Source organism: Pelophylax lessonae, assembly GCF_965119305.1.
Source record: "Pelophylax lessonae genome assembly, chromosome: 4".
Lineage (NCBI taxonomy): Eukaryota > Metazoa > Chordata > Amphibia > Anura > Ranidae > Pelophylax > Pelophylax lessonae.
Window position 1 is genome coordinate 244,240,624 of NC_138771.1, and position 25,141 is coordinate 244,265,764.

The following is a 25,141-nucleotide window of genomic DNA, read 5'->3' on the forward strand; positions in this document are numbered from 1 at the left end:
AATGACCCAGAACAAGCATGCAGCAATCAAAATCAGAATTCCTAATTGGTATTGTTGCCCTGGGCTAGTGAACCAGAAAGTACTAAGTTATTATCAATATAATAGCCAAGCAATTAGCATAGTTAAAAAAAAGAAATCGCAGAACAGCTTCTTACCTTATGAAAGGTTTTAATAATAGTCAAATGGATAGAGAATATAATATAATATAAATATATATATATATATATATATATATATATATATATATATATATATATATATATATATATATATATATATACACACACACAGACCAAAAGTTTGGACACACCTTCTCATTCAAAAGAGTTTTCTTTATTTTCATGACTATGAAAACTGTCACACTTCAAGAGGTAGTCACCTGAAATGGTTTTCACTTCACAGGTGTGCCCTGTCAGGTTTATTAAGTGTGATTTCTTGCCTTATAAATGGGGTTGGGACCATCAGTTGTGTTGTGCAGAAGTCAGGTGGATACACAGCTGATAGTCCTACTGAATAGACTGTTAGAATTTGTATTATGGCAAGAAAAAAGCAGCCAAGTACAGAAAAACGAGTGGCCATCATTACTTTAAGAAATGAAGGTCAGTCAGTCTGAAAAATTGGGAAAACTTTGAAAGTGCAGTCACAAAAACCATCAAGCGCTACAAAGAAACTGGCTCACATGCGGACCGCCACAGGAAAGTAAGACCAAGAGTCACCTCTGCTGGGGAGGATAAGTTCATCCGAGTCACCAGACTCCGAAATCGCAGGTTAATAGCAGCTTAGATTAGAGACCTGGTCAATTGCACACGGAGTTCTAGCAGCAGACACATCTCTAGAACAACTGTTAAGAGGAGACTGTGTGAATCAGGCCTTCATGGTAGAATATCTGCTAGGAAACCACTGCTAAAAAAAAGGCATCAAGCAGAAGAGACTTGTTTTGGCTAAAGAACACAAGGGATGGACATTAGACCAGTGGAAATCTGTGCTTTGGTCTGATGAGTCCAAATTTGAGATCTTTGGTTCCAACCACCGTGTCTTTGTGTGACGCAGAAAAGGTGAACGGATGGACTCTACATGCCTGGTTCCCATCGTGAAGCATGGAGGAGGAGGTGTGATGGTGCCACTGTTGGGGATTTATTCAAAATTGAAGGCATACTGAACCAGCATGGCTACCACAGCATCTTGCAGCGGCATGCTATTCCATCCATTTTGCGTTTAGTTGGACCATCATTTATTTTTCAACAGGACAATGACCCCAAACACACCTCCAGGCTGTGTAAGGGCTATTTGACCAAGAAGGAGAGTGATGGGGTGCTGCGCCAGATGACCTGGCCTCCACAGTCACCGGACCTGAACCCAATCAAGATGGTTTGGGGTGAGCTGGACCGCAGAGTGAAGGCAAAAGGGCCAACAAGTGCTAAGCATCTCTGACTGTTGGAAGACCATTTCAGGTGACTACCTCTTGAAGCTCATCAAGAGAATGCCAAGAGTGTGCAAAGCAGTAATCAAAGCAAAAGGTGGCTACTTTGAAGAACCTAGAACATGACATATTTTCAGTTGTTTCACACTTTGTTATGTATATAATTCCACATGTGTTAATTCATAGTTTGATGCCTTCAGTGTGAATCTACAATTTTCATAGTCATGAAAATAAAGAAAAAAACTCTTTGAATGAGAAGGGGTGTCCAAACTTTTGGTCTGTACTGTGTGTATGTATATATATATATATATATCTCGATCAAGCTTTCTAAATTTAGGCCAATGCAAAGGCCTAAATGCATATATCTAGGCAGGATATAAATGGTTCAATTTATATCCTGCCTAGAGGTCATCTGCAATTCCCTAGTGGTATGGCCAATAGTATTGTTGGCCACAGGGCATTGGTAGGCAACATAACCGGCATGTCAAGAAGATGCTCATCTACCAGATTCTGTGTCTGTTCGAATGTTTTTTTCATGCTTTTGTGGACTTTGCAGATGGTATATCTTTAGCAGGGGAATAAACAAGGTAAAAGCCTTTAGTATTAATAAATGTAGGTGGAGGTAGTTGAATGACATTTTGGTCAGAATTTGTCTTGAATTTGGAATTTCTGACTAAACATGAAGCTCATTAGGTAAAGTAGAGAAGCCACTAGTACTGTTTAAGTTTTTTTTTTCATGATACATTTATTCTTAGTGATAAAATTTGTAATTAAAACAAATTTCAATCTTTCATATACTGTATATACCAATAAAAGAATATCCTCTAGGCTCAAATTATTTTGATTTTATTAACCACTTCAGCCCGCCCACCGTACACTTACTGCGGCACTCTGCCGCTGCTGGGCAAAGTGACGTAGCCCTACGTCGCTCGCTCAGGCGCCTGTGGAGGGTGAGCGCACGCCGCCGCCGGCGCACTCCCGCCCTCGCTCGTTCCCTGGGGAGCCAGTGCTCCAATGGCCGCCGGTCACTCACGATCTCCCGCAGCAGAGGGAGAAAGACAGACGGCTGATGTAAACACAGCCTTCTGTCATTCTCCCTTAGATTATCACAAAGGCTATGCGATCCTGCTATATAGGATTGCATGTCTCTGTGATGATCTCACAAGCCACACCCCCTGACAGTTAGAATCACGCCCCTAGGGACACACTTAAACCCTTGATCACCAGTAAAGTTAACCCCTTCCCTGCCAGTGTCATTTTTACAGTAACAGTGCACTGATTACTGTAGTAATGTCACTGGTACCCCCAAAAGTGTCAGTCAAGGGTCCGATCTGTCCGTCGCAATCCCACAAAAAATTTTTTTTGCAGATCTCCGCCATTACTAGTTAAAAAAAAAAAAAAAAAGCAATAAAAATGACATAAATCTTTCCCGTAGTGTAAAAAAAAAAAAAAAAAAATTGCACAGGTGATCAAATACCACGAAAAGAAAGCTCAGTTTGTGGGAAAAAAATAAATAAAAAAAAAACGACATCAATTTTGTTTGGGTACAGCTTCGCACGACCGCGCAATTGTCCGTTAAAGTCACGCAGTGTCATTGAGCAGCCAAATCCTCCGGGGCTAAAGTGGTTAAAATGTCATTACTAAAATCCTCATGTTCAAATATGGATCCTGATTTAGTGAGATTATAATGAACATTATGTTAATTGGTCTAAATAAAGGGGTGTTTATTACTGTATATTCAGTAATAATTTTAGAAGCCCCCTCCAATTCAGCTTTTGACAGCAAAGCTCAGTTTGGGGCACGTTTCTTAATCAAGGCTCTGCTTTAGAACATACCTACTGTTATGGAAAGTGCAGGGACTTTTGCATTCCAAGTGAATTCCAAGCAAAAGGATGTATATATGCTGGAGCAGCGAGTCTTTGATCGAAGGCCTGAAGGAGGCTTCTAAGTTCCACATAGAGATGCATTCCAAGGGTGAAGGCGACCAAGGAGAGACTAAGCCTGTCCTGTTCTTTGGAGGGGGGAGGAATTATTTTTAAGTAGCACTACCCCCATAGGAGTTGCAGATGGACATGGTTCCTTACTGCTGAACAGCCAGGATCAAAACTACAGCTTGCATCCAAACATTGACCAGTTCTTGAGCTTTTTGTTTTAAGGGTTGGTTTATAAAGGGGGAGGAGGGGGGGGAGTAATAACTTGGATGGGGATACGGATTATAGGATGCCCAACTTCGTAGCAACAAAATCAGGGACAACTTCCTCTAAACAGTTACACTTTATTCTTCTCCATTATCTTGTTCAATTGATTCATTCACCTTTGATTGATTAGCCAACAGTCTTTGTTAGATCATCAACAGCCCCTTACAGGCTAGGAACTCCTAGTCCCTTAGAAAAAAGTATCGGTGTAGTCTCTGCATCCTGGAGTACCTCCACTCCCTTGTAGACAGTGGTCCCAGCTCTACCACTGCAGAAGCTAGCCAAATCTGCCTGCTTCACCAGTCTATCCAACTTACTCTGAAAATTCTCCCAGGGCAAGGTAGGGAAGATTTAGGCCAGTGTTTCTCAACTCCGGTCCTCAAGGCACACTAACAGGCCAGATTTTAAGTATTGCCTTGGGGAAATGCAGAGTACAATACTGCAATCACTGAGCAGCAAATTATATCACTTGTGATGTATTTCAGTTATCTTGCAAACATGGCCTGTTAGTGTGCCTTGTAAGTCCCTGCACCATTCTGTAGTACTCACACTGTCCTCTCCTTGCTCCCGCTGCCTCTCAGGAAAGCCGTCTTCCAACTTCTCCTATGGTAGGATCCTTCCAGGCCAGCACCTGAGCCTGGCCTAAGGTAGAGCCCCTCCCCAGCAGGGGTCCCTTGAGGGCCACGACAGTCTCCTCAGCACTGCATCTCCATCTTCCACCCAAAATCCCAGCAAAACCAATCCATATTTAAGGGCTCACTTAGTCCCCTGCCAGGCTCAATGACTGGGTATTGGCTAAGTTCCCTTATATGCAGAGCAACCCTCCTAGCATCCGCCATCTAGTCTCTAGAATTTTCTCCCAACTTTCTAGAACCAGGGGGATGCACCAGAGAGCTGTCTGTACGAGTCATGCTACCCTTAACTCTAATAACCCTGACCCGATTACAGATTCACTGATTAAGTATGAGTCAGGATATGGTTTACCTACTTTCACACTAGACGGTGCTACATTTAGAAGGAAGGGGAAACCTATTTAGAAGGAAGAGAAAAACTATATGGTTTCAAAAATTCAGTTTCTCCAGCCCCATGACCATGTCCCTTAGGATAAAATGCAACAAGTGGACCACTGATGTATTTAAACCACAAGTGATAGCAGTTTCAAATTATGGTATGTATTTTAATGCTTAATAAAAATTGCTTAAAATGTATACTAGTGGGGTGTCCTCTCAATGTGGACACTTATTTGTTGATGGGATGAGCTGCTTTACTACTAAATTCTTTTTCATCTCATATAATAGGGTCCTCCAAGCCAAGATGTGGGGCATTTATAGCCTTAAAATCAAGTACATAAGACCTCTTGCCTGTGAGGTCCAACTATCTGGGTCCCCAGCACCAGTTATTATGCTGGCGCTGGGGACCCAAGACTGGTAAATAAACTGGCCGGGCAAGGACAGTGCTGGAGCCTGGGACACGTAAAACGAGTGTCTTTATTAAAAGATAGCAGCTACAGTTTTTGGATCAGTTGTCGCCAATTTTTTTTTCACAGGTGGACTGAAGAACCCCTTTAAAAAGCATCATTCATATAAATTACTTTTGAGATTCCGTGCATTTTGTAAGGTTAGTTTTAAATTGAAATGTTCCAAATAAAATCTTGAGAACTTCAGAAGATACTTGTGTATTGCGTAATTAGAATTAATAGCCATCTATTGCTCTTTACCCATACGTTTGACTCAGCACAATTATGCAACTATCACATCCAACATCAGTGCTTTCAAAGAACGATTCTCACCTCCTAAAACTGTACATCTTGACATAGGCTGCCTAATGAAAAATAAGTACAAGCCATTACTGCAACTGAATAAGGCACAAATACAGGGTAGCCTTAAGAACTGGTTAGGATAAAAAAAAAAGGGTACAATACTATAGAGTACATACAGGTAGATTTCTATACAGCTATCCTTAACTATCCACTGGTTGACACAGATATCCCTAAAATTCTGACTGATACATCCAATTCATTTCAAAAGTAGCTGGTACAAAACAGTGAAATGGGGATGGCATGACATGTTTCTCAGATACCAATCTGCTTCATGAGCAAATAGGAGTGTCTAAAATGGGGCAATTTAATTGATATTAAAAAACACAGCCATTTCATTATGTATAAATGCAAACAAATTACCAGTTGTTTACCATGCATGTAACCAGGGGGAGATTGGAGGGGATTACAAAACAGGGGGGTCCAAGTGTAGCCAAACTCAAAGAAGATCACCACAATATCCAAAGTAAACATATAAATATATCAAAACACAATCATGGAATTAAAACGAAAGCTAATATTTTATGACATGAGTGGGAACCATAGGTCCGTTCTCCTAAAGTACAACTAATGGCAAAATGTTTTTCTTCATTTTGGAAGTGGAGAGAGATTAGAACACCCGTCAAGTTTTACAAAACAGGGGGGGGGTCGAAGTGTAGCCAAACTCAAAGAAGACACCACAATATCCAAAGTAAAAGTATAAATATAACTACAACGTGATATAGGTTTTCAGCAGATCGGTAACTCTGGGCTCAGCATGAATACAGATCCACCACCAGAAGGATAAATAATTGAAAATTACCTTGCTAAATGTCAAAAAGGTGCCCACGGTTTTAAGTGATTTTTGGGATTGAAAAAAAAAAACACACAACAACTTTCCATAACAGCAGATTAACAACCATCATAAAGGTTAAATACCAGCACACAGTTTTTTAATGCTTACAACCAATCTTCGACAAGATGCATGTGTAGCTAAAAACAGAGAGGCAAAGAGGGGTGAATATGTATGCTCTGTCCATGGAATACAAACTGAAAAATCACATCAGCATGGTGAGGGTCTTTATCCAAAGTCTTAACAAAAGGAAAAAGTAAGTAAAGCACAGGATCCCCAGTGCGCAAAAGGGGCGAACTCTCAATGGAGAAAGATGGGGGTGTTGTCAGCTCCCTATATACAGTATCTACCACTGCGTTGTACTGAAACCCCTACTCTCCTAGTGGGGCAGATGAAGTCAGCACACTGTGGGATGTAGACGCTTCATATGCACAGAAAGAACAGCATACATCACATCTGCCTCACTTGCAAATGGCAGCCCATTCCAAAGTCTGCCTCTCGGTTGCCAAAAGGTGCATAACTAACCAAAAAAGGAGGTATCCATCCAACAAAAGATACTGCGAGGTGGAAAAGGAATGAAGGAGAGGGAGGGTTGCTGTCCAAGGCAAGCTGTAAGGTCAGACAAGGCAACCCTCTTACCTCCATGGCCATAGGACAACGCAGCTAGCAAGGAGGTGGCTGCTTCAACTCTTGTGAGGAGTGCATAGGGAGGGGGGCTTGTCAGTTAAAATGTTTATGTAAGTGCTTGGCAATGGCAATGGAGAAAAGTACCATTTGTCAAACCAGCGCTCTCCTTGCTAGCTGGGTTGTGTGACCGCCATGGAGGGATGACCTGTCTAACATAGGACCTAGGAATACGTGGACAAAACACAACAATGGAATGAAAAATGAAAGCTAATCCTTTATGACATGAGTATACCCATAGGCCTGTTCTCCTAAAGTACAAGAGAGATTAGAACACCCGTCAAGTTTTATTGAAAAGTCTGTGCCCCCGTCAGGGAGATTCACCCTCTATTTGCTCTGTTTACTGTGATCACTGAAAAGGGAAAATAAAAATTTATATATTTTTATATATCCTAAAATTTTGGGTTGTCCCAAAAAATGAAAGAGGGAAAATCTTCCAATGATGATAACTCTCCCCTACTCTATCCAAAATAAAAAAAAATTGAAAAAAGTGTCGCCTATAGTTCTAAGAGCATATCATCTTACTGCAAAGTATCTTGGCTAACAAGGAGGTTTTTTTCTTTTTTTTTTGTTTTACACACACACACACACACGTTAAAATTTGAGACCATGCCCCAAATCTAAAATTGCATAGTAGTAGTGTTCTCAAACAAGCCTGACCATGCCACAAACCTAGAGATGGGCTCTTAAACACTGTACGTACGCTCTGTATTATGGACAGGGAGAGGACTGGTAAAGAGCAATATTGAATTTAGCGGTGGTGAGATAAGAGGAATGAATATAAAAGCAGACCTAACATAATATATAGTTTCATATGTAGCGCCCTCCTAGGTAGGTGCTAGAGTGTGTGTATTATAGTTTTTGGTTTCTCTGCTTAACAGAGACAGTAGGTACATTTATGTCTGCTTAACAGAGGCTGTGATTGTTCAACAGAGTCTGCTCTGGTGCTACTCATGCTGTCGTGAAGAGTCACACTGGTCTAGCAGCTATGGGGAGGTGCTAGACAGTGGGTGGAAACCATGCAGAGAGCATGAATATCCATACATCCCTGGCCATTTAGAAGGGGAGGTGCTCCAAGGCATGTTGGGTGACTATGTATATTTTATGAGCAAATAGGCTCTAGGTCTTCCTCTACAAAGAGGTCCAGGTGGGGAAAGGAGCCTGCCACTGCTCCTCAGCACAGGCTGCCATGTGGCCTTAGGTGGGCCCCCTGAGGGCCTGAAACATTGAAGCTAAAACCCAGGGTTCCCCTGAGAGCTTACTTAGGGAGGATGAAAAAAAAAAAAAAAAAACACACACAACACACACAAATCCCCTAGACTGGTCATTGAGTAGAAGAGTGTGCACCTGGCTTGTGAGAAATATTCCCTGTGACTGGCTGTGAATCAGTGGGAAACCAAAAATTCAAGCGGCTCCTGCGGGGGTAGCGCTACACATTATGTGCTTGCATCCTAAGGAAATGTGTAACGCTTACAGGTTGTTTATTACTTCTAACAGAACTGACAGTACTTTCATCTGCTCTTCTCCCTAGAAGAATAGTGCCATCAATGGACTGAGATTGACAGGAGGTGACCCAGTCTGGTAAATCCTGGTGACTGTTCAGTTCCTGTCTGTGTTCACAAATGTCTGACACAGAGGAGCCCTATCCTGCAATGCCTTACCTTGCCACTGGCTACAAATTTGCAATAATGCCATCTGAGGGGTAAGGGAGAAAGAAAAAGCTTTCACCTGGATGCAGATCGACAACATCTCACCTTCAAACAGTCACTGGACTGAAACGCAGTACTGGTTAAAAAAAAAAAAAAAAAAAGGAGGAGGGTACAGTTTTGTGAAAAAATGTATACGGTTTCATTATAATGTGATAGGTTAGGAATTTATTCACACAGACTTTAAAGTTACTGAATGATAACGATGTAATACACTTTGAAATTGGGGAACCTGATCATTTAGCTCCTGTGCATGAGGCTCTAGAGGGCACAAGTGTACCATCCAGTCCTGCAATCGGTTATACTTGGAGAGACCAACATCTGCTGGACAATGCACCTTATATATAGGGCAGTATGCCCCAAGGACGAATGCGCAGAACACAAGCAGTCTGTTCTAGACATTCATTCCTGGGCACATACTACTGTAAAAGTACCACTAAGTGCATTGTCAGCGCTGTATATCCACAACACCTGTCAGCCTCTCCTAAAGATTTTGACATGCTGCTGGCAGAAGGGGATGGATGGTTCACCCGTGTCCTCCAAATGCACATAAAAACTACACTCCCAGTGTTCTCGGGCCTTCAGGTTTATTTGAACCAAAAAAATGTGCATCCTACTGATGCGACTATATTCATGTTCTAATGTTTTAATAAGAGTTTGCTTCTTTCATTTCCCTACATTCAATTAGAAATTTTGTTTTTTTTTTCCCCCTCTCTTGAGCAACATCTGTTCCCCTATTTTTATAAACTAGAAATATATAATTTGCTGAACATATTCAAAGTTAGTATTTTCCTGTAGTCGTAACATTCCTGTCAATTAAAGAGTGAATGTTGAGGAACAGAACAACAAAGTCATGTTTTTTAATTGCCTCATTAAAATGCATTCAGAGCTCACAAGCAAAAAGTGATTAGAACGATACTGCAAGTTATTTTTGTGGAAGCATACCATTTTGTAGTGCTCATACTTTCAAAAAGAAAACCTTGAATTCTACAGGTTGCTACATAGGAGATACACATGTATACACTTGGATATTGAGGGCAGGGCTAATAATAGAGACTGTTTACCCATTACATGATCTAGGCTCCATAAAATCGTCTCATTCCACAGAACAGACATGGAAAAAAAATTTTGCAAAAAAAAAAAAAAAAAGGGAGGAAGAGGAAGAGGCTTGCCCACTGTAACGCATGCATTGTTTTTTTGCTGCGTTCCCTAAGATGTTGCAATTTGTGTCAAAATTATATGTAGGGTAAGCGCAATTTTACTAATGGCTGCTGAAAACTAAGCAGGCAAGACATCGTACTTTCATAGGCTGTTCTGAAATTCGAAACTATATATATATATATATATATATATATATATATATATATATATATATACATATACACACATACATACATACATACACACAAAAAAATAAATAAATATATATATATATATATATATATATATATATATATATATATATATATATATATATATATACACACACATTAATAAAAAAGGCACCCAGGCATATCTAGAAAAAATATATATAAAGCACCCTGGAGGAAGGTAGGTATACTGTGCATGATGATTAATAACTGAATAAACGGGAAAATTGCCTGCCTGTTTCAGTTTTTAAATGCTTTGAATACAATTTCTTGGGAACAAACACGCAGAGAAGAAATTTCAAGGGCCATAATCTGCATACTTTTTCAAGGGTACAGACAAGGGGGGGAATTTTACCAAAACTGGTGAACACAGAATCGGATGCAGCTGTGCATAGTAACCAACCAGCGCCTAGGTTTTATTGGCAAAGCTTTATTGAACAAGCTGAATTTAGAAGCAGGTCCGGTTGCTTTGCACAGCTGCCCCAGTTTTAGCCAATCCCTCCCCCACCATATGAAAACAAAAAGGATCAGAATGTGAGCCAAAACTAGTATTTTACTGGAGTGGTCAACAAAGACATCCTCCATACTTCAGTAAAGGTTTGCAAAGATATTAGAGCAATTTTTTATGAAACCATACTAACATTTTTTTCAAATTATACCAATGAACTAGATCTTTGGAGTTTATTTTTTCTGTGGTCTGATTTTGTCTACTGAAGTCACCAGACTCAATGTTTTGAGTCCATTCACTGATGCATTGAGAGTGCAGTGCCAACACACCGCAATGCACACCTTTGAACCATCTGTGCATTGTGGTGTACTGCATTGACCAACAAGTTGCAGGTTGAGGCAGAACGAATAGGCTGCTTTACCACAACACAATGGGGTCGATTTACTAAAAGCAAAAAGTCTGTACTCTGCAAGTGCAGTTGCTCTAGATCTAAAGGGGAAAATGCAAGGAAAAAAATAAATAAATAAAAAAGTTGTTTGCACATGATTGGAATCAGAGCTTTCACTCTGATCTAGAGCAACTGCATCTGCAGTACACAGATTATTTGCCTTTAGTAAATCAACCCCAATATATTCTAGGATTTTTATGATGGGTCTCATTTTAGGTAATAATTTTCTAAAACATCCTTTTCATTCTCCAGAACATGTAGTTTATTAGCTGCAATTGGAGAATACTGACTGTTCCTAAATCAAACACTTTGGAGGTAGTCTAAGTTAGCTCACATCCAAAAAGTCAAAACTTTGGTAACAGGTGGAGTCTGGTGTCCTTCCATAGTTTTAAGCTCTGCTCTCCTCCAATTTGGAATGGAGGATTCTCTTGCCCACCTTTCAGGTTTTCCCACTATGCCTTCTAAATCCTTTTTTAAATAAAACAGAAAATCTAGAAAGAATCCCTGCTCAATATGGCCACAGCAGGTATGCAGAGGAGGGGACTCATGCACAGAATCACTTAAGGTCTTCTACAACAGATTATAAAAAACGAAAATCAGTTAAATATCAGTTTTGGGTGGACTAACCATTTAAGTGCTCCATGAGCGCCTTAATGGATCAATGGCAAAGCTCAAAAGAGGTATCCTACCAGAAGATGTTTTATTTAAAAACCTTCATCCTGGAGATTCTGCAAAGAGATGGAAAACTGGAAGATTAAAAAAACTGAACTCCAAGCCAACAGAAAAAACACACACACACACACACACACACACACAGCTGCTCAAAAAAAAAAAGGAAAAAACTTTTTAATCAGAGTATAGCATCAAGTCAATTGAACTCCTGGGATATTGATCTAGTCAGTTAAGCAGCAGAGGGGGTTGTTAATCAGTTTCAGCTTTGGTGTAAATTAAAATTAAACAATGCACTAGATGGGCAACAATGAGACGACCTCCAAAAGAGGAATGGTTTTACTGCTGGATGCCACTGAAACCACCCCCCCCCCCCCACCCCACTCATCTTTTCTGACTGTCTTTCACTAGTTTGGCATTTGGCTAGTGTCAAGTGTCACTACTGGTAGCATGAGGAGATACCTGGACCCTATAGGAGGTTGCACAGGCAGTCCAACTCCTCCAGGATGGCACATCAATACATGCCATTGCCAGACTTGCTATGTCTCCCAGCACAGTCTCAAGAGCATGGAGGAGATTCAAGGAGACAGGCAGTTACTCTAGGAGAGCTGGACAGGGCTGTAGAAGGTCCTTAACCTATCAGCAGGACTGGTATCTGCTCCTTTGTGCAAGGAGGAACAGAATTAGCACTGCCAGAGACTTACAAAGTGACCTCCAGCAGGCCACTAGTGTGAATGTCTCTGACTAAACAATCAGAAACTGACTTCATGGAGGGTAGCCTGAGGGCCAGATGTCCTGAGGGCTCTGTTCTCACTGCCCGGCATCGTGGAAAAGCTTTAAAAAAAGGAAGGGAGGAGCCAGGCTCGCTCTCTTGTCCCAGATATCTTCTTACAACACGGAGGCAGCAGCCAGCCTAGGCCCGAAGTGACTAAGTGAAGGCGTCTCATCTTGAGCCAGGGAGCCTTTCTACATAACTTATCGATGCTCTGCAGAGATCGGTGTCACTCACAACCAACAAGCGCAGCTGGTGAGAGACCGGCAGGGGAAGAGTTCCTGTGGTGCCGCCCGGCTGGTGAGAGGGCACCTGCCCAAAAACTGACTATCTACTAAAGAAGTAACTTTAGTCAGGGTTAGCCTTAAGAGTAGTAGAAGGCAATATACCGGGTGGCCCAGTATATCTCCCCAGAAGATTCATAGATAAACACATCTATATCCACCTAAGAGCCGTCCGAGGCCTACATCTCCCACAGAAGTTTTACCGCCAAACCTGCACAGACTAACTGTTTGCTGCCATTCTCTCTCCTGATCATCCATCCTCAATGTGGATTACAAAAGGCAGTGCACCTACATTGCTAGTGAAGATATAGAGAAGAAACAGCGGAACTGTCTGAGTCTCATTTCCAAAAGTAGAATAGTGATTCAGATGGTGGTCCTATAGGCTCTGAGACATTTCCTGAAGTACTTAATGTGCCCATGGGGAGTGATATCACATTATTTATCTTATCCTTGATCAACTGATCAGTATACCCTTTTACGAAGTCATATTGTGTATCGAAATTGTCTATTTGGTTTACAGTAAATAATTTCCTGTTTAAAAGCAAGTTTGTGTGTGGTCACATTGTGTTATCCAAAAGGACTGCAGCTGGAGAGCAGGTCATTATTATTTATTGAAGTGTTATATTCCAATCTCTTGTCTCCTGTAGCCATTTGGTATTCCAGTCCTATTCTGGGTCAGTTGTGCCTAGGGAGGGTTCGAGCCAATTCTGTGGGTTGTTAGGCAGACCCAATAATCTAGTCAGCAGCTTCTGTGGGTGTGCTGCTACACCTTGTTAGTACTGGGTTGGACCCCCTTTTGCCTTCAGAACTGCCTTAATTCTTTGTGGCAAAGATTCAACAAGATGGTCGAAACATTCCTCAGATTTGAGGAATGTTTCAACCAGGAGAGTTAGAGATGATTTGAGCTGTGACATGGTGCATTATTCTGCTGGAAGGAGCAATCAGAAGATGGGTACACTGTAGTCATAAAGGGGTGGACATGGGTTCCTGAGCTCCCAAGACCTGATCAGTTGTATTTGCTTACTTGTGTATGACCTAGCTTGCCTTTGGACTTTTCCCATGCTCTAGCTCTGTTACCCACTACTCAGACCATGGCTTGTTTACTGGATCTGATCTGCCTGCTGACTTGTACCACATTGTCCGGCTGTTAACGACCTTGGCCTATCTAATGGAACTTGCTTGCCTGCTGATTCGGTACATCACTGCCCGGTTGCCGCTGACTGCTGCTCGTCTCCTGGTTCTGGTGCCAAGCTTCTACCGCATCCAGTTCCAAGAACTGCGATTACCAGCTCAACCCACCTACAGAGTGAAAATCACTCCTTGCCTTTACGCTCTCTGTTCCCCACCTTCAGGAGTGTTAGGCGGGACGTGCAAGAGAGGCCTCCACAACGTTCCAGTCTTCACCAGGTACGTGATACATCCGCTGCTTTTTTTTTTTTAAAGTGTGACTGCCCAGGGCTTTGCACACACACACAACCATATCATTCATTCAGATTCCTGTGAATAAATAAACTACAAGTACCATCTTCCACTGAGAGTTGCACTTTATTTACCAATAAATATTTTATTCATGTTTTTTGGAATTCCAACGAAAAGTATAACAAAATCGGTATGTACATTGTAGGCATATTCACAAGAGAATTCACAATTTAATCAAGTGTAGAAATGAGAAAATACATCAAATGCAAAGGAATAAATGGAGTTAAAGTCAGTCAGCAGGTAATTCTCGTCAGAGGCCATGAAACCTTGCACGAGTGTAGGTTCCTAAACAAATGATTGCTTAAAGGTGGTCATATATTGAACCTCAAAAGATCAGCCTTACAAACTTAGGTGTTAAGAAAATAAAGTGCAGGAGTGCGAGAATATGAAATGTATAGCAACTGGAGGAGGTAGCCTGGGCATGAACATTGGCCTCAGTGTGGAGCAAGGAGAATGGCCTAAGAACTGGAAAACTGGAGTGCCATGCATTTGCCCCAGGCTTGCACTTTAATGGGCTGCGCGGGAACTGATGAGCGCACTCTTGGTCCAGAATGATGTCCTCCAGTTTTCAGACTACTGAGGTAGAGGCTGAAAGCCAGAGAACCATGTCTGCAGGAGCCCCTATGCACCTATGATCTACTGATCGCATGTAAAATGCCTTCCAGGCTCCTGCAGGAAAATATAAATGCTCATTTCTTTCTGCAAAATATGTGCATTTGTTACTTTTTTTTTAACAAAGGTAAACTAAACCTTTAAGGTACTTCTCACTGTTCCGGACATAAACCAATCACTATCTCTTCAAAAGGATTAAAATACTGAAACCTTTTAGCAAACTGGGAAAGGGTAAGACCATTGGTTTAGGTTTTAAATTGCAGTCTACGTTTACTGGTCCTGATGACAATTGCCCCCTCATTTTTGTCAAGCAAGTAGTAATTGAAACCCCCAACATAACCTCACAAATGGGGTCACAGACAAAACTAAGTCAACAGTAAACTAAAGGTGCGCACACACACACGATAAGAAAATCTGTAGGGAAAATTCGTCCGACGACCGATCTGCCGATTTTCGGATTGTTAGTATGGTGCTTGACAGCCAACTCCGACTTTTCGGCAGACAAAATCCTGATGTGCAGGCTATAAAATCTTTGTCGTCCGTAATACAACATCAGATTTTCGTCTCATTAGTACAGATTTCGACAGAAAAAAAATCTTAAGAGCAAGACTAGGCATGCTCAGAGACGAAAGAACACACACAAAGCAATCCAACACATGACATCACTTCTGATGTAGAATTCTGTCGTACGGGAAAATTCGTATGAAAATAACCTCTTCACTTTCCACATCAGACTAGCATGCCACAAAAAACGGACGACAGATCATTCGATAATCTGATCGTGTGTACGGGGCTTAACTCTTCCCATTCTTTTTTGATTAGGATAATGGGGGGGGGGGGGGGGTAGTGCGATCTCAGAATATGATTTAGCTGCCCATTTGTACAGTAAAATGAAAAGATGAAGTTACATTGTGTGACCAATTATTGCTATATCACGGCTTAGCTTTAATATAGGCAAATGGCCTGAGGCAACTGTGTCAGAAAATCAATAACAGGGCCACAATATTAACGGCAATCCCCATATGCCTCTAAAGACATGTCTTCTTTGACTAGGGTGTTAAGCAGAAAATCACCCTGCTTAGCATTCTCTGCCAAATCGAAATGAGTGAGTGAGCAGAGGAATATTTTACATCACTGACATACACTAGAGTGGTTGTTACAGTCAATGCTTTCTGCACAGGCGTACTGTGGGATGTCCTTGGCACCTGTGACTAATGCACATAATATTTCTGTTATACACTACATTGCAGTAGTGGCAAGAGCACCGAATACAATATACATTCTGCTTTAAAACATCAAGCCTTTTGTATTGGCTGCCACCCAAGCTTTTAGTGAACTGAATCAGCAATACAAGAGATTCAATATCCCACACGCTATCATTCCAATTTGCAACTGGGCAGTTAAAAGAATATCTAGTGCACTGGCTGCAGCAAATCATACTCCTGTCCACAGATGCATTATAGGCTATGCAGGATGGCATGATCATTTTAAAAGATGGTGTTGGAACTGCCCATTAAACCTGCCAGGAGACCCTTAGTGGACCCTGAACATAAATGAGCCCCCACCAGTACCAGATTTTTTTTAAATTTATATATATATGTGTGTGTCCTGGCAAATAAAGTAAAGCTCACTTGTCCAAACAAACTTTTTCCTCGTCCTATGGTGCAAGGTTAATTAACTGTCTCAACTGTTAACCGCTGCAGGATATGCATAGGCAGCAGAACGTTTGGTCGTTTTTAGACATCATGCACACTGTACATTGAGCCCCAGTGCATAAGATTCCTGCATTTAGGTGAGGTCTATTATTTTCAACAAAGATGGTTTCCACTGATGCCTTGGGGCAAAAAAAAAAACACACACACACACTGTGTATTCTGCCAGCAGGGTGCCTTCTCCACCAGCAGAATACAGAATAGCCAGTAGCATTTATTGTACAGGAAAAACCCAACAGGCTGGTAGATTCACTTGTGTACAACCAGCCTGCCCAAACATGGATTGAAATTTGGCAGGTACCTGCTGAATTTCAATCTGTGCATGGTCCGCTTTAATTGGGATTAGCATTTGACCCAATTGGATAATTAGGGTAAATCATCACACATTAAACATTTTTCAACTAATTTCTTAAATCAGCATCTTTTTTGGAGACGTAGTGTGTACATTAATAAAAGATGGTGAAAAAAAAAAAAAGCAAACCCACCACGAAGGATTGGGGTTGATTTACTAAAGGCAAATAGACTGCACTTTGTAAGGGCAGTTGCACTCATTTTCCCCAGAGCTTGGTAAATGTGGTGAAGCTTTGCCAATTTCCACCATCCGATCAGAAATGCGGTTTTCTTTTCCCCTGCACCTGATTGGGTATTCTTTACAAAGTGAAGCTTCACCACAATCACTAAGCTCCAGGGAAAAATAAGTGCAACTGCATAGTGCATTTGAATTTAGTAAATCAACTCCAGAGAATTCCATTAGTTCTTATGTATTTCTCTGGTGTCACAAGTTAGGAGCTGCTGGCAAGCACATGAGCCACCCAACTCCCTTCACTATCAGGAGCTCTGGCAAAGGCCAGGCACTCTCAGGTGTTGCCCCTCATGGTGAATCTTTACCACCAGCTTGCGCCAAAACGGTTATTCTCCTTTTATGGTTTCTTTGCACATTGTATCCTCCAAAACAAAATGACACACGACTGATGTCTGTCCAGCTACCCATTCTCCCATACCATTTAACCCTCAACAATATTTATGCTCTGTAATGCTGCATAGAAAAACCATGCTAAACATAGGCAACTATATAGAAGACTTCAGTATTTTCTCTTGATCTGAAACTAGCAGTATCTAAATTCCTAATCCTGTCCAGACATGCTATAAATGCCACAGAATGATGACCTGATGGACCTTGAACAACCAGGTTTGGCACTGTACCCTGATGCATACGGTGAGTTATGGTCACAAGTGGGTTCCATTAAGAATTATGTGATGTACCAATGATTAGTCCACTCATTTTTCAGTGAATATTGGCAGACATAGGCAACTGCATTTTTCCAAAATGTATTTGAAGATCATGTTCTGAAATAAATGGATGTGAAAATTTTCAGAAGTATTTAAAATTATGCTGCATAGATCGTGTGCTGAATATAGGCAACTATATAGTTGACTTTGGCATTTTCCTCTTGATCTTAAACTAGGAGTAGCCAAGCTCCTAATCCTGACCAGTAGAGTTGCATATACCAAAGAATGAGGACATACCTACCCTCAACCCCTTTCACCATACAAATAGCAACATCAATAGTGTCAGTTTAGCAAAGGGATTGAAACATGGAGTCTGTGCTGTTACACAGTTAATATTCTCATTATTGTAGATGCAATTTACATAGTATATTCTGTGATTTATTTACCATGTATTTTTCTATGGGTAGGTATTTGCTGCCACCTTCTGGCCTTTTTTGGTAATGCTCTTGTTTCTCCTGTGAGCATGATACATCATTTCCTTGTATGTAAACTCCACCCCTGTTCTTCCTGTACTTCCTGTGTCATGGCTGCTTTCATTCGCCTCATGTAACAGGGACTCTTGTATTCCACATGCTAAGCTAAGGAAAGCATCATCTTTTGACCGCATAATACTGAAATCCATTCATTCTGCTGTATTCCTGTTGTGTGATGTTCAGAATAAACCAGCTTTTGGATGAAACCAGTATTGATTCAGGTGAGTTCAGCTATCTGAGGAGGATTGTCCGCAGTGACCGTATCTGCTTATACAGGCCAGGCACAGAGGTCTCACAAGGGTTAGATCACTATCACAACAATCCGAGTCAGAATAAAGTCCTATTAGCTCTACTGGGTTGACATGTTTACCATTGAAGTCAATGGTCTCTTTGAGTAACAAATCACAATACACAATAATGGCTTGTCTACACTTGTGGCAAGGAATGCCACTTCTCTGAAAAGCAAAATGTGCTCAGGTCACTTTACAGGTGTTTGAGTCAAGTCACCTCCTCTCCTAACCCCTAAATGTCGCACTACCATACCATGTGGTTGCAGCATGGCCCCATTTACTTTAAGAAGAATGGGATTCCTACTGCAGCATGTGAACACCCCCAATCACTGCTGTTGCAACTTAAGGGAAGCGGTAAAAACGTAGCATTTACCCCCCCCCCCCCTCCAAACACGAAAGCAAACAATGCCTTGCACATGCATTCTGGTCCAAACACGCTCTTAAGAAAAGCAGAATTACAATAGAGAGTTGTACACTGCAGCTTCCACACTATATTCAGGATAGCTATTCCCGCTCAGATGTCAGAATACCAGTATGGGCTTGCCCCTGCAACCTGTATGACCCAAATTAAACCTGAAAATATTGATTTTACTGACATCGGTCTATAAAATTAGGGGAAAAAAACTAATTAATTCTAACATTTCATATTCCTGATATTTGCCTGCTGTACCAAGTACTTGTATGAAAAGTTATCTGGTTTGCTTTGTATGGCTTCCTTTGTGTAAGATCCCTGGTGTTCCTACCAGTCCTTTCCTATTAAAAACTGACCACACTAAGCATGAGAGCGCAGTCCTAGCTGTGAGGAAATTCCACCTGCTCTGCTACATTGTCAGACATGTCCTAACACGCCTCCTTCACACAGCCATTTACTGGGAAGGTCAATGTGCTCCTGACAAACACACACACACCTTTTGCCTTTAATTTCCATTTTAAACCTAATGGATTGCGTTACAAGGGGAGGGCTCACATACTTTAATCATACATTGGTGGACCCTAGACAACCAGGTGGGGCATTGTACTATGGATCATGATGCATTTATTACATCAGCTTGTGAGATATTTATATAATTTTTTTTTTTTTTTACACATACATGCACACTAAGCATTTGCACAAGTGCGCCGATACCTTTGCAGTGCAATTTGACCCCATAAAAAAAAAAAAAAAAAAAATGAATGGGCTCAAAAATCGCTCTGCAAAGAATCGCATAAAATTTGAACAGGAATGTGGTGAGATGCCTGTCCGAACCGCATGCAGTGTCCCTCACCGCTCCTGTGAACCCAGGCTGAAGTCACCAGGACAATTCTTTGCAGTGCCCATTTTCCATGGGCTCAAAGTGCACCGCAAAAGGTATTGGTACTAGCGAGTACTTCGAGCACAAGTAAATCGGTACTCCTACTCGCCAAAAAAAACAATTTAACAAAACGTACATTTTTTTTTGTTTTAATACATTCATGGTTGTAATTTTAGGCTTGCACCATCAATAAATATGGGAAAGTGGATGCATCATTTTGTAATATATGCAAATGCAGTTTTCTTTACTATGTATTTAGCAAAAAGTGTTTCTCCCCTCAATAACACTTCAAAAAACATAAGCGGTTACATATAGTAAGCTCCAGAATATAATTTCAGTATACTTAAACTACAGAAGGCGGATGTTTTTCTGACTCATTGCACATCAACGCTTCTTGTAGCACTAGGATAGTAAGCTTACAATCAAATCATATAATCCGGTTTTGTTCTTTGCATAGCTTCAATAATAGAGGATGTTGATATACACTAAATGTTTTATCAGGTATGTGCTACTGAATGTAAATCCCACTGTAAAAGAAGGCTGAGTCATTAACAAGCTCCATAGGAACACCGCCGTGGTCCCTGAACACCCCATCCCTCATGCACATGAAATAGAGCCATCCAACTTTCACAAACCAATTTTGTTTTTACCATAAGTCACAGGTTCCCAGCAGCATTAATCTCCCTGATCAGGGTAGTGTGCCTTATTATTCATTGCTTCCCTAGACTCAAATCAACCATCTGCCAGCCTCAGTCCTGCTGTACATTAATTAAGGGGCCATCAATCAGTAAAAAGCAAGCGGTTGCAAAAGAGCATTGACACTTGAGTGGGGAAAGCTTGGTAGATGATCTGTGTAGCCCAGCTCAGGTGAATCATGGATTGTCTAATTGGAGCGTTAGCAGCGATGGTTAGTGAATATAAAGCTGTCAACGTCAGGTGCAAAATTTTCAATATAGCAGATTACAAAATCTAAACCTCACTACAATGGTAAAAGCTGACCCAACGCATACAATAGCCTAAGTACAGATGGTCAGCATTAAGAATTTCCAGGGGTACACTGCTGTTATATCCGTCTCGAACAATAGTTTCTCAATGAACACAAACACAGAGGACATTGTTATAAACAATATAGACAAATGCTGTTCCTAGTCATGTAAAAAAAATAAAAATAAATAGAAAAATAAAATAAAAAAACCCCAGAGGAGAATATAGTATAGGACTACTTCCCACACCCAGAAACAGGAGCGTATGGTAGAAATGGTTGGCATGGACATTTTCTATACTAAAACATAACTGACCATACAATATTGTACAATCTCCTATAGGGCAGGTTCACACCACGTGCAGTGCTTTGCCTGCAACTAAATCACATTGAAAGTAGGAGATATATATATATATATATATATATATATAGATAGAGATATATATATATACACACTGTATGCTCCCAATGGCATAGTTCACACCAGTGCAGTGTGTTCCAGAAACAAAAAAAAAGGGAAGTACAACATGCTGCTTTTTCCTGCACAGAACTATACTGGAACATGGTAAAAAGCATAAAAAATAAATAAAAAATAAATAAAAAAAAAAAAAAAAAACCCTGCATCTGGCATGCATCAGAAACGCATCCAGAAGGGGTCTGGAGGAAGTGTGAACATGCACTTAAGAGTCATCATACATATTACAATGTGAGCATACAATCATCTTTAGGCCCCTTTTACACTAATGCGATGCAATTTTACCGCAATTTTGAAAGCAATGGCAAGGCTATATGCCTCAAAACGCATTAAAATCGTGGCAAAGTAGTGCAGGAACTACTTTGAAGTCGGTGCGACTTCAAAACGCACTGATATGAATGGGGCTCATTGAAATTAACGGAAAACGACTTGTCTTGCGATTTTGCGGTCCAAAATCGCGGGACAAGTCGCACTAGTGTGAATGGGGCCTAAGAATTACCAAAACTATGTAAAAAGGAGAACCTACCTAATCTAGCCAAACAATTTCCATCCTTTCAGGCAGACCCTTACACTACATACAGTACTTGTTAGCAGCTCTAAAAAGTACAATGTTCTTTAGGGTCATCATACACATTACAATCAACTTTATATTTACCAAAACTATGCAAGGACCTACCTAATCTAGCCGAGCAATTTCTATCCATTCAGGAAGGCCCTTGCATTACATAGTTGTTAGCAGATCTATAAAGGAGATTGTACTAACTGATTTGATCATGCAAGGGGAGCTTTATAATTTACCTAAATTTTGTAACCTGAAGGACAAACCTCATCAATGCATTCAATATAGACCAAATCAGGCACTACATAATTGATAATAGATCTAAAAGGAGACTTTACAATCAGATTCTATAGTTTATGTTCAGCCTTATGGGCCATACACACTATAAGATTTTCTGAAGACTTTTTCCTTCAGACTTACCAAAACCATATAATATGAGGTCAAACCTAAACGCTTTCAATTTGTATGCAATCTGGCAGGCCCTTGCACTACATAGAAAAGGTAAATCTGAAGGAAAAAGTCTTCAGAAAATCTTATAGTGTGTATGGCCCTTTAAGCTAGTCAAACACCAAACACTAAGCTGGCCATACACTATAAAATCAGAGAGAGTACACTCCCAATTAGATTTACCAGTAATATGTTATAGGAAGACATTCAATTAGTATCTAAGCAGGCAAGTTGTTACACTATGTAGTTGATTATAGATCTAAAGACAAGATTACGGTTGGATGGTTTAGGTTATGCTCAGCCTTATGCCTCATACACACGCAACGATTATAGTCCGACCAATCATCCGACTTTTGTCCAGAGTGGTGTTTTGTTGGTTGGAATGTGCCTAGACTGCACACGAATTTTCTCGGCCAATAAAAATCTACTTCAGAAGTGACGTCATGTGCTGGTTTACTTTCCGTGTGTTTTTTCTTCTCTGAGCATGCCTAGTCTTGCTCATCAGATTTTTGTCTGCCGAAAATCTGTACTGACTGACGGAAAATCGGCCATTGTGTTGACGGGCAACAAAAATTTTATAGCCTGCACACCAGATTTTTTTCGGCCGAAAAGTCTGAGTCGGTTGTCGGAAGCATCATACTAACAAGCTGAAAATCGGACGATCGGACGTTGGCCGAAAATTCCCGGCCAATAATCGATGCGTGTGTATGAGGCATTAGGAAGAAGAAAGCCCCAAAAGCAATAAGGGATGGTGGTTGACAGAAGGAAACTAAACCATAAATGCAACATTGACGGACACAGGAGGGAAGAGTTTCAGAGATAGAATAGGATAGAGAGAATAAAATAAAAAAGAAAGAATAGGATAGAGAGAATAAAATAGAAAGAATAGGACAGATAGGTGGCTGTGTATTTCTATAGAAACACAACTTTGTAAAGTGTACTCAAATCCTGCCCTGGCACTGTATCTTAGAAACAGATCTTTTAACTATGAGAAGGTAAGCTCTCTCTCCCCCACTGTTTAAAGATCATTAATAAAGCATTAGCATATACTGTAGGGACAGACAAAGGACAGCCAAAGCCATCCACAGTGACAAGGACAGAGAAGCCCCAGATGTAGATGAGAATAATGAAGGGTGCACACATAGGATTACCTTGAAAAAGGTAGGCTCTGCTGCTGTTGTGAAGTCCTTGAACCTGCTGCACTCCAGGGGTGGTCACCCCCAGCTGGAACTCCTCTAGGATGTCAATCTGCAGGGAGGGGTCCACACCAAAGCCTGCAACTGACCCAACAAAGCAACATTCACCAATTACACAGCAAACTAACATTGCATTGTTTGTGCATAGACTAGAGTGTGAAAACCCCCAGTGTTAGCTATTCTCTCAGTACCTGTTAAATTCTGCAGCTTTATATAGAACAAAAATAAATACACCCCATCTCTGAGATGTGACCTACTTTGTAGGTGCTCCCAAAACTTATTTCCCATAGATTTGCTCTTATTTCTAGTGTTACTAATTGCATGCATCCCTCTTCTTCCCTTTGCTGTGCTATGTATAGAATTACAGCTCATACTTGTTTCTCCAGCAGCACAGAGGAAATATAAAAAGGCTTCTCTTACCTGGTTTGATGGAAGCAATAAGACAGAAGATGGGCACAATTAACTCCATATTGCCTTGGATAGTCTCAGTCCATAGTCTCTCCTTCTGCTTTGGGAAATCTCAATGAAGAGGCTCCTTCCTAACACAACACAGGGAGCAGCCAGCAGATGAGCCAGCAACTTGGATTCCCCAAAGCTTGCATGATTCCTGAGCAGGCAGATCTAGATAGGAGAGGAGGAACGCTCGTTTAACCCAATAAGGCACACACAGCCCGACTTTAATCCACAGCTCAGACCGCAGCAACTGACAGCAGCCAGGCAGATGGGGGAAAACCTGTTACAGACAATGGATATTCCTGTTCCGCCTGAGAGATGCTGAAGCAGGGCACTTTAATTGCTACTCCAGGGATTTGGAGGAGGGGAGCAGGGACAGGGCTGCTATGTCCCTTTCTCTCAGGGTCTGAACAATTGTTCCTAACAGCAGCTGATCAGAGCATTCTGTAAGCAGCATCTCAGTGATCGCAAGGAGTGCGCACAGGTTGTGTCCTCCTCTGATTGACAGGGGGGTGGGCAATGCATGACTTTATGGGGAGAGTTGGGCATCCCTCTGCTAAGCTGTCAGTGTCTACAGGGGGATTGGGCAATGGGCATGTGGACTTCCCTGATCATAGCAGGGTGTGCCCGCAGAAACATTTGGGCAGCCCTGAGTATAGCTGTACAGCTGTATAGCTGTAAATTTGCCCATTTCTGATTTTAGCTGGGTGTGCCTACAGGGAAAGTGTACATTTTGGCACTTCTGATGTTAGCTATGGGTGTCTAGAGGGACATTGTACATTTGGGCATCAAAGCTTAGCTGTTTTTGCCTACAGAGAAAATACTTTACATTTAGGCATCCTTGATCTTAGCTGTTTGTGCCTACATAGAAAACACTGTACATTTGGGCATCCCTGGGCTTAGCTGTTTGTGCCTTCATAGGAAACACTGTAAATTTAGGCACCCCTAGTCTTAGCTGTTTGTGCCTACATAGAAAACACTGTACATTTAGGCATCCTTGATCTTAGCTGTTTGTGCCTACATAGAAAACACTGTACATTTGGGCATCCCTGGGCTTAGCTGTTTGTGCCTTCATAGGAAACACTGTAAATTTAGGCACCCCTAGTCTTAGCTGTTTGTGCCTACATAGAAAACACTGTAAATGTAGGCACCCCTGATCTTAGCTGTTTGTGCCTACACATAAAACACTGTAAATGTAGGCACCCCTGATCTTAGCTGTTTGTGCCTTCATAGAAAA

General features: G+C 41.2%; 1 protein-coding gene across 1 annotated transcript in view; it reads right to left on the reverse strand.

The window, feature by feature from the left end:
- The window catches only part of NELL2 (neural EGFL like 2), a 450,032-nt gene extending 425,564 nt beyond the window's left edge, over positions 1 to 24,468 (reverse strand). Inside the window, exons 1-2 of the mRNA XM_082256070.1 lie at positions 23,872 to 24,468; positions 23,407 to 23,535 (exon numbers count right to left, since the gene is read on the reverse strand). Of these exons, the coding sequence (XP_082112196.1) occupies positions 23,407 to 23,535; positions 23,872 to 23,920 (178 nt within the window). The 5' untranslated portion in view covers positions 23,921 to 24,468. The remainder of the gene's footprint in view (positions 1 to 23,406; positions 23,536 to 23,871) is intronic.
- Positions 24,469 to 25,141: the final 673 nt, after the last annotated feature.